This window comes from Lonchura striata, chromosome 3 (assembly GCF_050655825.1).
Source record: "Lonchura striata isolate lonStrDom1 chromosome 3, ASM5065582v1, whole genome shotgun sequence".
NCBI lineage: Eukaryota > Metazoa > Chordata > Aves > Passeriformes > Estrildidae > Lonchura > Lonchura striata.
In genome coordinates this window covers 59,128,413-59,142,476 of record NC_140705.1, presented here as the reverse complement: position 1 = coordinate 59,142,476, position 14,064 = coordinate 59,128,413, and the positions used below count along the sequence as shown (strand labels likewise).

At 40.0% G+C, this 14,064-nt stretch overlaps 1 protein-coding gene across 10 annotated transcripts in view; it reads right to left on the bottom strand.

Moving 5' to 3' along the window:
- TIAM2 (TIAM Rac1 associated GEF 2) overlaps positions 1–14,064 on the bottom strand; it is a 133,967-nt gene that overhangs the window by 54,986 nt on the left and 64,917 nt on the right. For all 10 annotated transcript variants that reach the window (XM_085576633.1, XM_085576624.1, XM_085576623.1 and 7 more), the window contains 3 exons: positions 8,384–8,569; positions 7,297–7,443; positions 3,754–3,816 (listed from right to left, as the gene is read on the bottom strand). In XM_085576633.1, coding sequence (XP_085432759.1) covers positions 3,754–3,816; positions 7,297–7,443; positions 8,384–8,569 — 396 coding nt within the window. The remainder of the gene's footprint in view (positions 1–3,753; positions 3,817–7,296; positions 7,444–8,383; positions 8,570–14,064) is intronic.

Here is a 14,064-nt window from a genome sequence, read left to right as displayed (position 1 = left end):
CAGTTCGAGAACATCATGCTTCATTGGCAGCACAGGGTATTTGCCTGTTTACCATTTTGCTCCACATTCTCTCTCTTTCCAATGCCACTCCACTTGATCAAATAACATCAGTCCTAAATAAATTCCCTGTCACTTTCTCACCCTTCACTTTCACACTTTTTCCTGTGCTGCACTTCAGGCTGCATGTTTTAAGGGAAGCCACACAAGGAGAAGACAAACACCAAGAGCTGTTCAGAATTTGGAGTTTCACATATTATTTGGGTCAGCCTATTCAGCATACCACTTAATTACCTATATCAAGGCTTTTAAGTTTATGCAGATGGGGTCCCTTGATTCCCCATGCAGTCGCTGGAAATGGACAATAACTCCACAGAGTGACAAGATTTCCACCCAAGGCATATCTTAAGATATCCCAAGCTATTCTGAGGTATCTTTACCTCCTTCATGCTTTTTGTTAGTATTTTTTGTTTGTTTGCTGGGCTGGGGGGATTTGTTGCCTACTTAAAAACCCTTGATTACACAATTCTGCCCCCTCTCCACCGGGATACAAGCCCAGGGGTACACCACAATCAAAAGCTGCTGTAAAAGCTGCACAGAGCCTCTTTCCCTTGCTGCAGGCAGCAAAGTTATTGACAACAATCTGTCAGTAGCAACAGAGAGACCAATATTATTTTCTTTTTGCAAATAACAATTGTGGCTGTAAAAAGAGCCAAGCAAGCAATCCTATCCCGGTAATTACCAAGCAATGCAGAAATTCAGATTACTGACAACTGAGTTTGTGGCATAGCAATAATATGATGGCAGAATAACACTGGTTTGGTGGAATACTATTCATGAACCAAGTCTTTTCATTAATATTGTCTGTCTTGCTCAACTGTCCCTTTTAACTAGTTGGACATGAATTTCAATTAACACAGGTGATGGAAATCCTACTGAAATCCATCAATTTATACCTAACAGGAGTCGTGTTCTGCTACTGCAATTAACGCAGTGTTGAAACCTACACCAGGAGAAGTTTGACCTTGGCAGCTGTAGGTACAGTCTGCTCATAATGCTGGTGATGTTGAAGAAGATAATTCCTGTGGAACTGTAGTCCTCTCAGCACTAAATCACCTGCCTGAGAATGAAGCCTGACCTACCTCCACAGTGTAAATGACAGAAAGGAGAAAGGGGGCAAGGCAGGAAGGCTGTGAGGGATTAGCACACCTGAGTCAGGCTGAATTTCCCTGGTGGTTTCCTCCAGGGAAAACCAATGCTATGTCTGCCTCAGCAAGGGAGGTTTGCAACTACTACAATGGTTTATTGCCCTGCAACGCTAGCACTCCAACTCTGCAACTGAAATAAATCTCACTATTGCCAGAGATGAAAAAAACCCCAAAACCTCATATCATAAAGGATTAAGGTGATGAGAAATAGGTTCAAGGACACCTTTTGATGTAAGCTTTTATAACAGGACAGAAAGCTCTGCAGCCAACACGAGCTACATCCTTTCCTTACCATGCACACTGATGTTCAAGCATACAATTTGAGATAACCTTCCCTCTGTTATTAAACATGACTGTGTTCCTTAACTGCAGTCAAGGAACCGTTGCTTCATCCACATTTTCCGTCTCAGAAAATCTGACATGAAAAGGGTTTTTTTTTCCTGTTATGCCTGCAGTGACCAATTCCACAATAGTTCATTCATTCATTGCCACATGAAGTTATAACAACCCATCCAATTTTCCAGAAAGAGGGGCCAGGACTGTCACATGTTGTGCCACAGGGCTGCTGCAGGACCAATAGGTTACTTCATAATTTCCTCCCACTATTTGCCTCTAGTTTTATCATCCTTTTCAGGGAAAATACAGCTTCCCTGGCAGACTTCACTATTTGTCATACACAGGCAGCATCTTATAAAAGTTTTGATGCTGTTTTTGGTTTTTGGTTTGGGTTTGGGTTTTTTTTTGCTTTTTTTTTAAATCAGTGAAAAAAACAGGCTGATGCCAGAGTAACGGTTTTCAAAGTAATAATGAATCATTTCTGAGTTGTTGTATGATTCACCAAAATGTCAGGATCTTAAAAATGCCCACGCTGTATTTAATACCCATTGAAAAAAAGGTTTCAGAAATAGGGCTGAAAAAAAATAAGGAAAAAAATGTTTTTCTAGCTCCAGAGGTCTGCTCAGCACCTAAATTGTGTGCATTTTTCTAGTCTTGTAAGACAACCCAGCTAAATTTTAAAATCCTGGCCCAAAACCTGCAGCCACATTGACCTCTGATGGTCCTCCTCTATCTGGGGAACAGGGATGTGAGCCTCTACCCAAATTTGGAGATGGCTACTTTACCTAGAGCTGGGACAAGAAGAAAGACCTTATTGTTCTGCTGACACTTCACCAAAGGGAAAGCATTTCATTCTGCCTGCTCCCTAGTGCCTTCCAAACATTTCTCTGCCAGCTCAGAAGGGTTCAGGAGGAGTAAACGCTCCTGTTAGGCCAGAGGACAGGAAAAGCACAGCAGACTCTGCTGTATAAGGCAGCTGCATCAACCTCCCAGCCCCGAGGGGATTGGCATCTAACCAAGGGACTAGTGTCACAGCCCTTCAGGAGAGACCTTCAGGGGCTGTGCCCAAGAGATTTGGTCACTTCTCATGTGGCAAACCTTTCCACCTTTCAGCATGTTTGAACAGGAATGAATTGTGTTTGCTGTCTCTGAGATGGGAGATGCCATCTCACACCACACACAAGGGTACATTCCAGAGGAATTTTTTAAGTGTTCACTACAGGAGTTAATTTCAACCCCATAACTGCAACTTATTTTGAAAACAGAAGAGTGATTTGGTTTAAATACTTTCCCACTCCAGGAAATAACAGGCCAGTGGCCAAGTAACAAAGGGAATTCTGGTATTTCATTCCATTTTTCCAAAGAACAGACAAAATGTGAAGATATTTTCAGAAGGCAGAACAGTGTTACAGGGTTACAGGATAGCTGCTGTCAGTGGGAGATGTCCTTCCAGACTGGGGGATGGCAATAATGTGCCCCAAGGAGCCTGAAGGAATGGAGAAGGATCATGACTGAGGCCAAGCAGGGAAAAGCAGCGGATTTCCTCATCCAGGATATCAGAGATCAATCACAGTTATTTACTGGGTAATGCAGCTGAGGGGTGCTCCCTCCTTCTCCTTTACTTAGGCAATCTCCAGCTTTATATTGTATCTCACTTCTCTGATGGGATGGTCCACAGACTTTACGTATATTTTATTGCCTTAAAACTCAAAATACAAAGGTTCTGTTGAAGCAGACAAAGGGGAAAAATATACCCTGGGTTTCATCTCACCCCTGGAAACCATTAAGGTCAGATTGGACGGGATTCTGAGCAGCCTGGTGTAGTTGAAGACTTTTGTCTTTATTGCAGGGGGTTGGACTAGATGACCTCTAAAGGTCTCTTCCAGTCCAAACCATCCTATGATTTGACATACTGTGAAATTTGCTTTCAAACAAGCTTGGCCCCAAGTGTCTCTCCCAGTGTACAGACTGTATGTATTAGTGTGTAAAGAAGCTGCCAGGGGTTTGGTTTGATTTTTTAAAGCTTACCATGAATGCTCAGAAACTTATGTTGAAGTGGTTTCATTAGCAGAGTTATAATCCTGTCATCTAACAATAAATGCATTTTATGAACCTCTTTAGGGTCTCTGAACCAGCCCCACCATTACCTTAGAGAAATGCATTCAAGAATTCAAAAACATGATGATACAGAATGAGAACAGGCATATCATACCTCAGCAGGGTTGGCTGAATTCTGAACACCAGCAAATCCATGTCCTCCTGCTGAATCAAAAACCTATTGAAAACATCACAGATAAATTAGTAGGTTGAACAAATAAACATCTTTGTTTCTTATCAGTTTTGGGTAAATCCATTGAAAAAACAAAAAATAAAATTAAATTAAGGAATATATATCAACCTGCTAAGCACCAGGGATCTTTTTGTACTTTTTATTGCTTTATTCTGACTAGAAGTTATAAAGGAATACAACTCTCTCCATAAAACTTAAGCAGATTTTCTCTTTTAAGCTACATGTAGACTCAGATTCAAATATGTATAAAACATGTTCTTGTTTTTTCCTATCTACTATTTAGTAATAAGATTCAAGTCATTTGCCTTCAAACCATACACTATACTGGAATTATAAATTTCACCCTCCAGGATATTGTTAGGGAGAGCTACAAAATCTCATCATTACTTCAAAGGACTTTTCAAATCATGATTGCTGGTTTCTAAAACCTCCTACCCTACAGTTTTTATCTTTTCTAACCAGTTTTCTTGGCACTATCGATTGAAACTTTTAGCTTAGCTTTAAAGGCATAGTTGACCCAAACCCCACACTATTAAGCAATGAAAGTAGCTGAATACTCTGTCTGCTTTGGAAGTGATGAAGGCAGGACCTGAGTTGTGCATTGCCCACATGCTTTGGAAATTTAACTACTGGTATCTCACAAAGATTCTTAGTTTATTAATTTTTTTTAATCAAATGTCTATGCATACAAATATTTCAGGGATAAGGCAGGTGTAAACACAAGGATAGACCTATACACTTTATGACATTGGGATTTACAAGTAATAACATTACGCTCCTAAACTGCCGATTTAAAACCCCTTTTTTTTATTCCTTCTGCAGTTAACAAATTAGGACAATATCAGACTTATAGCTGAGCTTTTGGGGGGTTTTGGTATTAGCAAAAGCCTTTCAGATAATCCAAGACAACAAACTCTCTAGATTTCATACAAAATCTGGTTTCTGCCAATGCAAATAAAAGATACCACTTCTGAACTTCCTTGTCTCACCCACAGATATAATCAAAGTATTTTATTGCTTATGATTTGTCAAAACAGTTCACCATTTAGACATAAGGAAGCAGACAAGCATTTAAGAAACTGAGGATAATGTCAGCCTAGACATCCCCCATCTGCTACAGTGCAGTTTTATTAACTGATTTGTAGAAGACTGAGCCACTTCACTAATGTTTACGAAAGCTTCCCAGCACAGAAACTCTGAACATTTTTATTAATGCCGTAAAAATAAATAAGATAAAATTAACAGCTTCTTTGACACAATGGTCTTCAAGAATATACCATCTGATTGCGAAGCTAGGATACTGTAGATTAAAACATACCAGCTACAGTCAAATTAACTTAAATTCAAGAAAGCAAGACTTGTTTTAATCTATTGTTTGACAGAAACACCTCAACACAACAAGCAGAGAAGGAACCTCCACTTCTCTGCTTAACCTGGTTGGCTGAAAGAGACAAGAAAGTTATCCTCAGGCTATTCTGATTTTGATATAAAATTATGTGCATATACACAAGACTGAACAAGGATGTGGCTCTCTATTCAGCCATCTTCCAGGTTCATGGGTCAGTTTTCAAGCCATGCCCATAAAAATTCCTCACTTTTATGGGCAACACTCAGCAGTTAAATTTCCTTGCTTATATTGCAGGATGTTTAATTACAGAAAGAAAAAAAAATCAAGAACTCCAGCTTGTCTATGAAAATTAAAACATTTTTGGGTCAGCCAGTTGCAAGGTTTGAAATAAGAAGGGTAAAGACCCATTCGGGGCACCTCTGCCTGTGACAGGCCTCCCTTCTCTGCCCAGAGAAGCACTGGGAGGGCAGAAGGAGCCTCCTCTCCTTGCCACAGCTATAATATTCCCTGTCCCTGAGCTCCACAGAATCCCCTTCATGGGCTATAAAACATATGAGAAGATGTATTACCCAGTTAAAAACAGTGCAAGGTATCAGCTCTGCTGGGAACAGAGCTAAAGAGTAAAACATTCCTTCCCTCAGGGCTCATATTAATAAAGAAACAGAGGTGCAGGACTCCCAGAGCAGACTCTGCTGCTGGAGAACACAGCGGAAGTTATGTGAAAAGGATGACCTAGGAAAAATTTCTCCTTTAATTCATTCTTTTGTAAGACAGACTTGAGTTTTATTAATCAATTTCACCATGTTAACAGACCTCAATCAATATGCTAAAATGTGTAACAGGCACAAGTGTAATACCACTGTAATACATAGATATTTACCTATTAATAATACAAACCACTAGACCAGAAAATCCTGATATGTTATTTTGCAACACATAGTGTGTTGGATCAGCTCTATGTCTAGAGCAGGACATGTGCAGATAGGCTTGTTTAAATATTCTGCAACAGACCACCACACATGCAAGAACAGCCAATTTTCAAGTGCTGATCAGAGATTTTGGGACTAATAAAATTAAGGGCCAGGAACAAAGTTACCTAATGAACAATGCACAAAATACTGCAACAGCAGACATGGCAGAGGCTAGTGAAAACAGAACAGTTCTGAGTGAGAGTGCACCTCTGTAACTTTTGCCTCACTGTCAAGAAGTGTCTCTGGTCTTATTTGCCTATCTTTCAGGGAAAAGGCAGCAAACTTTTGTTTTGCCTATAACTGAGATTTTATTGAGGAAACACAGACTCCTGAAGTGTGGAGGTTGCACAAACATAAGCATGGGCCATTAGTTCCAGAAAGAGAGAAAGATGCTGTGGTTTCACCAGCAGTGCAGCCCTTCAGCAGAGGCACACATCAGCATAATCCCTCTCCCTAGAGCCAGCCTGACCCTGCACACCAAACCTGTACCAAGTCTTCAGTAAACTGGTCTGGCATTATTTGTCAACTGTCTATACTGAGAGCTGACTCCCTGCATGACAGCAGTCTTCTCCTGGTGGCTAAAATGTACTTCCAGGCGGTGTGTGCTGCTTGAAGAAGCTATGCCAAAGATGTTTGTCTTTGCACAGTCCCTTTTCCCTTGAAGACTCAGCTATGTCACTCTATATTGAATTGCATCAGTGCCTGTTGGATTGCAACAAGTGCAACAGTCACAAACAAGCACACACTATATTTAGGACTCTGAAGAGAGGCTATCTTGAAAGAAATCCTACTTCCAAACAGTTTGCAGTGTGATAGAAGATTTTGTTATAAATTCCAATCTGATGTTCTTATGCTAACAATAAATAAATTACTGGGTCAAACCATGTCATTCACCAATCTTATTTATCACAAAAAAAAAAAAACAAAAAAAAAAACAAAAAAAAAAAAAAAAAAAAAAAACACCACCAAATTAGACATATGCTCTTCACAGGTGATGATCCCATTGCAAGTTTGCCAAACCCACTGAAACCTTGGATGTAGGTTTGATGGACAAATGTCTTCCACCTTGTGCACTAACAGCACCTTGCAGGATGAACCCCAGGAGAAACAAACCATTCTATGCTATCCCCAGCAAGTAAGATCTACCTGAGTTATGGAAGGTCGTTTTTCTTTTCCTTTTCTTGCCAATGTATCCAGTCCTTTTAGAGAAGAAAATAAGCCCTTCTTATTTCGAACCCTTTGGGACAGAGACAGGGTACGTTTCCTGAGAGCAGCTTCATCCCTGGAGCAGATCTATTTAAACACAGAGACACACCCTCTTGTATCACTTTCACAACAGCAAAATATGGACAGTTATTTCATCAAATGGGGGTTAATTTAGGTCACCTCAATGTAACATGCCAAAGCGCAAGGACAATGTTTAAAACTTTCAGCAGTGATGCTTGTTTCAGTATTCCAGTGGCATGGCAGCGTAATTTCTTTGTCATGGGGAAAAATTATAAGCCATAGGAAGGAAGAATCTGAGAAAATACTGCTCTGTGAATCAAAAGCTAATGAAAAGGCTCTGAAGAAGAATGATAACCTATCACTCAGATATGAAATTTCTAGAAGAAGACAGACTCTCCAAATTGCTAAATATAGGAGACAAATGCCATAGAATTGAGTTATTAACAAGGAATGGCACAAACCACGCAGATAAAAACAGTGGCAGAGAGGAACACACTCCCTGACGGGTCTTTCAGTACTACTCTTCAGACTCTACATGCAACAAATGTGATCCAGCCCTCTCTGCCAAGATCAGCCTTGCAGCCCTGCCAAGGTTGAAGAGCAGAGGCAAACCTGCTACTGCTGTACTTCCCTTGAAGCTGACAGGGTAGCAACAGGTTACAGCTGAGGATCTCACTCCTTTAGAAACGCAGCCCACACTTCTTAAAAAAAGTGACATTTAATTTTGAATTGTCTCTAGCTTTAGACTGTTATAAGGATACTTCCTTTTTAGGAGGGGCTCCAAGTCTGGAGTCCTCTGGGACGGGAAAAAAAAAAAGCCATGGCCATATCCTGTAGAAGAAAATGTATTTGCAGTCAAGGAGCAGGCAGAGAGGGTGACAGGGGTACAGGGCTGCCTGAGCAATGCATGTGGGTGCAGCCATGTATTATTTATCCCTGCACAATTCCACATCTAAGCACATGGTGTTTTTGTGTAACACACCCATTGAAGAGCATTAGGACTTACCAGTGCATGGAAGGATGAGACAGAGAAAATGCCGAGCCTCCCCAGTGCCAATTTTGAAGGACGACTGGCAGCAGCCAAAAGGCTCTTTGGGTTTGGGAGCTCCCCACCTTGCAAACTGGATAGGTAACATCGCATTCGGAAAAGGTCCATGTTAAATTTTTCCAGGTTCTGTTCCCATTGTTGGATCTGTTTGGATATAAAAAGGGACAATTAAATGGGGGAAAAATGCCTTTGTGGGCTGCACTGAAAATTCGAGCACTTCCCCAAACCCGTAGTAAATTGCTTTCATCTGGTAGTATATGGATTAGATTAGTTATTCCCTGCCAAAACACATTCAGTCATATTGTGTTACATCAACCCAAAAGATTACTTGAAATAAAACAAAGCTGGTGGTCTTAAACACATACTGACAAGATGAACATACCATGAACTTTGGGTAGTTTGATAGCCACAAAAACAGTTACACAAAAACACAACCCTGGGGTTCACAAAAGCTTGCTTTTTTTTTTTTTCCTTTCTTCCCTACCACCACCCCCTTCTTTTTGGAAATTGGTTCTGGGGGGTTTTTTTAGCTTAGATTTTGTAGCTGGCTGTCTGGCTGAAAGCAAAGTAGAAAACAGCTACTCTAACACACTGTGCAAAGCAAAGTAGCTACAGTGGTAGGTTCTCTCCATTCTTTACTACCATCCTATGGTTCATCTGACTGGAAACAGGAGACAATACTGCAAACTGCAAAAAACAGCTATTATAGATCCAATACAAACCACTGTACCAAAAGAAAGAATGGAAATATGCAATTCTTAAAATATATCTAGCACAGGTACATTAAGATGTAATGATTTAACCCAGTTTCAATGTAAAATTAGAAAGTGAAGACTCAAATATTTACTAGACTGAAACCTCTGAATCAAGGTTTATATGACAGACTTAAAGCATTTGTGTAAATACACAAACGAACATATTCACACTCATTTAAAACATACACACTTATTTAAACACATATTCTTATGCGCTGCACCAAAATCAAATTTTGCTCTTCATTTCCCCAACTTTCCCCAAATACATACTGGTAGTTGCAGCAAAAATCTGCCCTGCAGATTGTACAATTAATGTACATCACACAGTAATACCTATAGGTAGCACAAATAAAAAAGGCAGCAAGCACACTGATAAACAGGAAGGCAGAAGAGGCATGTCCATTAGGTCAAGGACACTGAGATCAGGTACTGACGACTGTCAAAGGCCCCTGACAACACTGAGCTTCCAATGTCAGCTCCAATCACTGCAGACTGCCTGTTCTACAGGTGGTTTAGGGCTGTGGAGAAAGTTCATCACATTTTCTCTAACGAGCATTGGCTTCATACCCTTTTCTGGAGCACCTGCCTGTCCCCATGTGCACAGGGCATCGTCACCTCACTGGGATTAGCCAAGGCTGGGACAAGCACCTTCGTGGCTCAGGAAACAAGCTGACAAATATAATAACCTCAGGTGGACTACGCCCTTCAGGCTCATTTAGAAGCCAAATCAGTTCAGTTTCTTTATAATGCTGCCAAATATTTCAAGAATTAAACCAGTATTTTGCCACTTTACTTTCAAGAATTAAGAAGTAAGCAAAGAAATGGCAAAATAGGCCCTGTTAACAGCATGGCGCTAAGGTTTGTGCTACAACTGATAGAGACCCCACCCAAACCAGCTTCCTTACACATGTGCTCACAAATTGTTTCATCAGTTACTTTTGGAAGTAAGAGGTAAATCTTATTTGGTGAGTATAGTGAAGAAATAGAAGACAATATATGGTATGAATGCAAAATTGTAATTCACAATATATTTGAAAAATCTTTCAAAGAATGACTACTAAAAACAAAAGAGAGAATTTACAAAAGCTTATAATGAGATCAATTCTCAGAAGTCTAGTGAAAATGGACAGAGACATACACATAATGAAGATGCCCTGTCTAATTTCTCATCACAAACATTTGAAACATGCATTCTCTGCACTCCAGAAAGAATAATTTTTCTTTTCCCTGGGTTTATTTGAAAATTTCCTTTTTTTTTTTTTCTTTTTTTTTTCTTTCTTTGTGCTCTCAGATGCTTCTCAGAGCATTTTTCTGCTTGCCAGTACTTTACACATGGGACAACTCCAATAGGAGATTTTGAGATGGGCTCTTTCTCTGCGTCAACATCCAACAAGAATGAAAACATGGTTGTCAGCTTTTCACAAAGCCAAAAGCTACAAGCTCAGGTAATGTCTTTCCCTTTGAGATGACACCTCTGTGGGTACAGAGCCAAGTCAACTTTTATTAGCTCAGAAACAGAGTGAACTTTCTTCTGGGCACTGCTAGAGTGGAGCATCTTGTCCTCATTGAACACAAGCTGAGAACAGGCATCCTTGTGTGTCTTAGGCCGCCTTGAAAATCCCCATTAAACTTTTGCATGAAGTTGTATTTTAAAATTTAAAAAAAAAAATCTAAGAAGGGGAATTGGGGTATGACATGGGGGCATTCTGAAGAAATAATTAAATTACAGTGTTTATCAGTCACACAGGATACTGGCTAATCAGCTCCAAAAGCATCAGTAATCACAACGTTACATTTAATGGCATTAGCAAAAGCTGTAGGCAAGGAATTTCTGGGATTGTCTTGTAGTCTTATCAAAACCAGGGATGTCTGGAACCAATTGCAGACCATGAACCAATACCAGCTGCTATTTGTCTAGGGCTTTTAAACTATGATAATTCTTCCTAGAGATTTATATTCTTTAAGACTAAATGGGAGAAGCACACAAATAAAAAAGCAACAACTTCAAAGCACAGTATGACCTGGTCCATGAAGTTAATTTACAGCCTGCACACTCGCTGCTGCAATCCCCATTCTACTATTGTGTGAGGCAAATCTCTGCCCCACATGGGAGGACTACCCGAAAAAAGGCTCAAGGACTTAACTTCATCATGCACAGAAAATATGGCCCTTTGAAATCTGCTTGAAAGCACACAGGAAAAAGTGGATGCAGCAGACAGCTGTGGGAGCAGGAATGGGCGACAAAGGCTAACACCAGCACAAAGTGAGTCTGAAAAGAGGTAAGAGATATGGCCCACCCGAAGTGAGGCATACCGAGACAAGTGAGCACACATGAAACATGAAAGCACTAAAGGGGTTTTCCAGAGGAAAAGAAGGATGTCATTGTCAGTCCAGGGAAATGTTAAGCAAGGATTTCTCAGTTTAATGGCAGCCTGAAAGAGCTTGGAAGAAAGGCAAGAGAGGGCCACCCAAATAAATGTATTGAACCTAGCAGGATCCTGTAAGGTAGAATGGAAAAGGAAGCTATAGTAGAGAGATAAAAAGGAGTAAAAATGTGGCAAGCCGTGAGAATTATTTAGCCTGGGCCACCAGGAGAACTCATACAAGGAAGCCTGGTGCAAGGACAAGACAGTAATTATGTGAGGGGTAGGCTTTTGCATCAAAGACTTGGTGCAGGAATGAGTTATTAAGAGTTAACACACAAAGGAAGATCAGGATGGTACTTTTGGCAGTACTTCAGCAGTAATAATCATTTTCAGAATATAAATAGTCAATTCTCCTCCAGGTTAGTGAAAAATCTGTTCAGACACTAAGAAAAAATTGCAAATTAATTACATTTTAAGTCACACAAACAGAGGAGCTAAAGGAAGTTGTTTGAAAGTAAGTCTCTCTCAGACCAATAAACCTGCTAAGTTTTCTATAGCTAAACTTTAAAGTGGGAGCTTGGGAAAGCAAGGGGTAAATATATACAGGCTAACAGTCTCCAGCATGTGATTTGGGGATCCATAGTTCCTACAAGCTCAGCAGTTCTCTCTGCAGGTGACATTTGCAGTGGCACCATCAGGGTTTGCAGTCTGGGAAAGGGGCGGCCTCAGCAGTCCCAGTGAAGGCAGCGCGGCTCAGGGATGGCCCCTGGCCCCTCGTCCTTGGTACACTACAGTGCAGAAGTATCTTTTGGGGGAATGAGGAAGAACTGTCTCATTTGCAAACATGTGTTCTGCACAAAGTAAAAAGAGCTCAGTGTAATAAAACCCAAACCAGCGTATGAATGGTGTAAAGCCAGGGCAGAAATTACACCATATCAACTCAACGTAACAACGCCTCAAGGACCTAGGAGAAGGATGGAAAAAACTTCCTGGACAGCTCACCTGATTATACCGGCTTTTCACTTGGAACCCATTCAAAGGAGCACAAAAGAAAAGATGCACAGGAAGGAGGGCCTTCTCTCAATACTTCAGCCTTCAAAATTGATTTTATTTAGTAGTAGTTCTTATACTGTACAGAAGTATGATGACCTTTCTGACACAATTCACTATCTATAGCAATAAAAATTCTGATTTTCCCTACACAATATCTTATTTCCAGATGGAAAGTGTCTCTGAAGGTTGATGTAGGGAACTCTGTCGATTGAGAAGAAACTTCTGCTGCTGTTTTATATGTACAGCTTTTTAACCACATTACAAACAACACCAAACTCTTTGCATTCCAGTCCCTGGTTCTCAGACACAATTCATATTGTATCCATCTGGAAAAATGAGTCACTTAGTTGCTGGGGACAGGGAACAGATTTCTATTGTCATTACTTCCTAAAGAGAACTCAAAGAAGTAAAACCATCACTCTTCCAGAAATTCCGTTACTTTAAAAAACACTGCTGAGATGCTATCATAGCTTTTAGTTTGAAGAAATAAAGAAGGCATTGTAAAAGAGTACAACAACACTCATGTGAAATTAGCAACACTTTATTCTTCATCTGCATGGTGACTTAAAAAAGATAAGAAATCTTCCTGAAATAACAAGACAATGGAGGTTTTTTACAATAAATGTCATCTTTTTGGTTGCATTGTAAGAACAGAATTTCCATAATTTTTAACCAAAATAGACAGAGGTAATCTTATTCCAAATACCACTGATAGCATGCAAGTGGACACATACCCAATTTACATCTTGTTGAAAATCCAATGGAAATTGTTGGTACCATATATATGTATATAGCTAGGGATGTAAGTAAGGAAGCCACTGAATTTTATTATCCAGCTGCCTTCCTCAAAACCCAGACCACCAGCCCTTTCTGAACAGGCTGCCCCACCAGCTCCATTGTATGAGACAATGCTATGCAACACCACACTCACTTTTCATTACTTTATGCTAAACTTTGCAAAAACAAAGAGGGAAATTCATGTATCTGTAAAACAGTAACAACAGTGCAGAGAGAATAGAGATGAACTTCCCTAACCTTCTGTCTGCCTGCTCCCTTCACTTCCAGCCTACTACTACTAAAGAGAAGTACTTGGCTAATGATGTAGGGAAGGTACAATGAAGTAAAATGTTACTGAGGAGTAACATCTGGAATGATATTGAACAGACCTCTCAGGAAGCAGAGATCTGCTTTAGCAGTTCAAAGACCTCACATATTGAAGGTTTGTTCTAACAAGCTTGGATTATTTTTTTTTTTTTTAGTTTAAGATGATATGGAAGAATGAAAAGTTACTATATATTGAGATTCCAGCTGAATTTGTCTTCAGCAATGATGACATGTGTTAGCAAAGTTCCCTGAAAAGTGTCTTTCTTGTTGAGAATTTGGATCTCAATGTCAGAGAACACTTCATCCGATGCTTTATAGAAAGTAAAGACAGGAAATTTGAGCTTTGTGGAGGCTGAAGAAT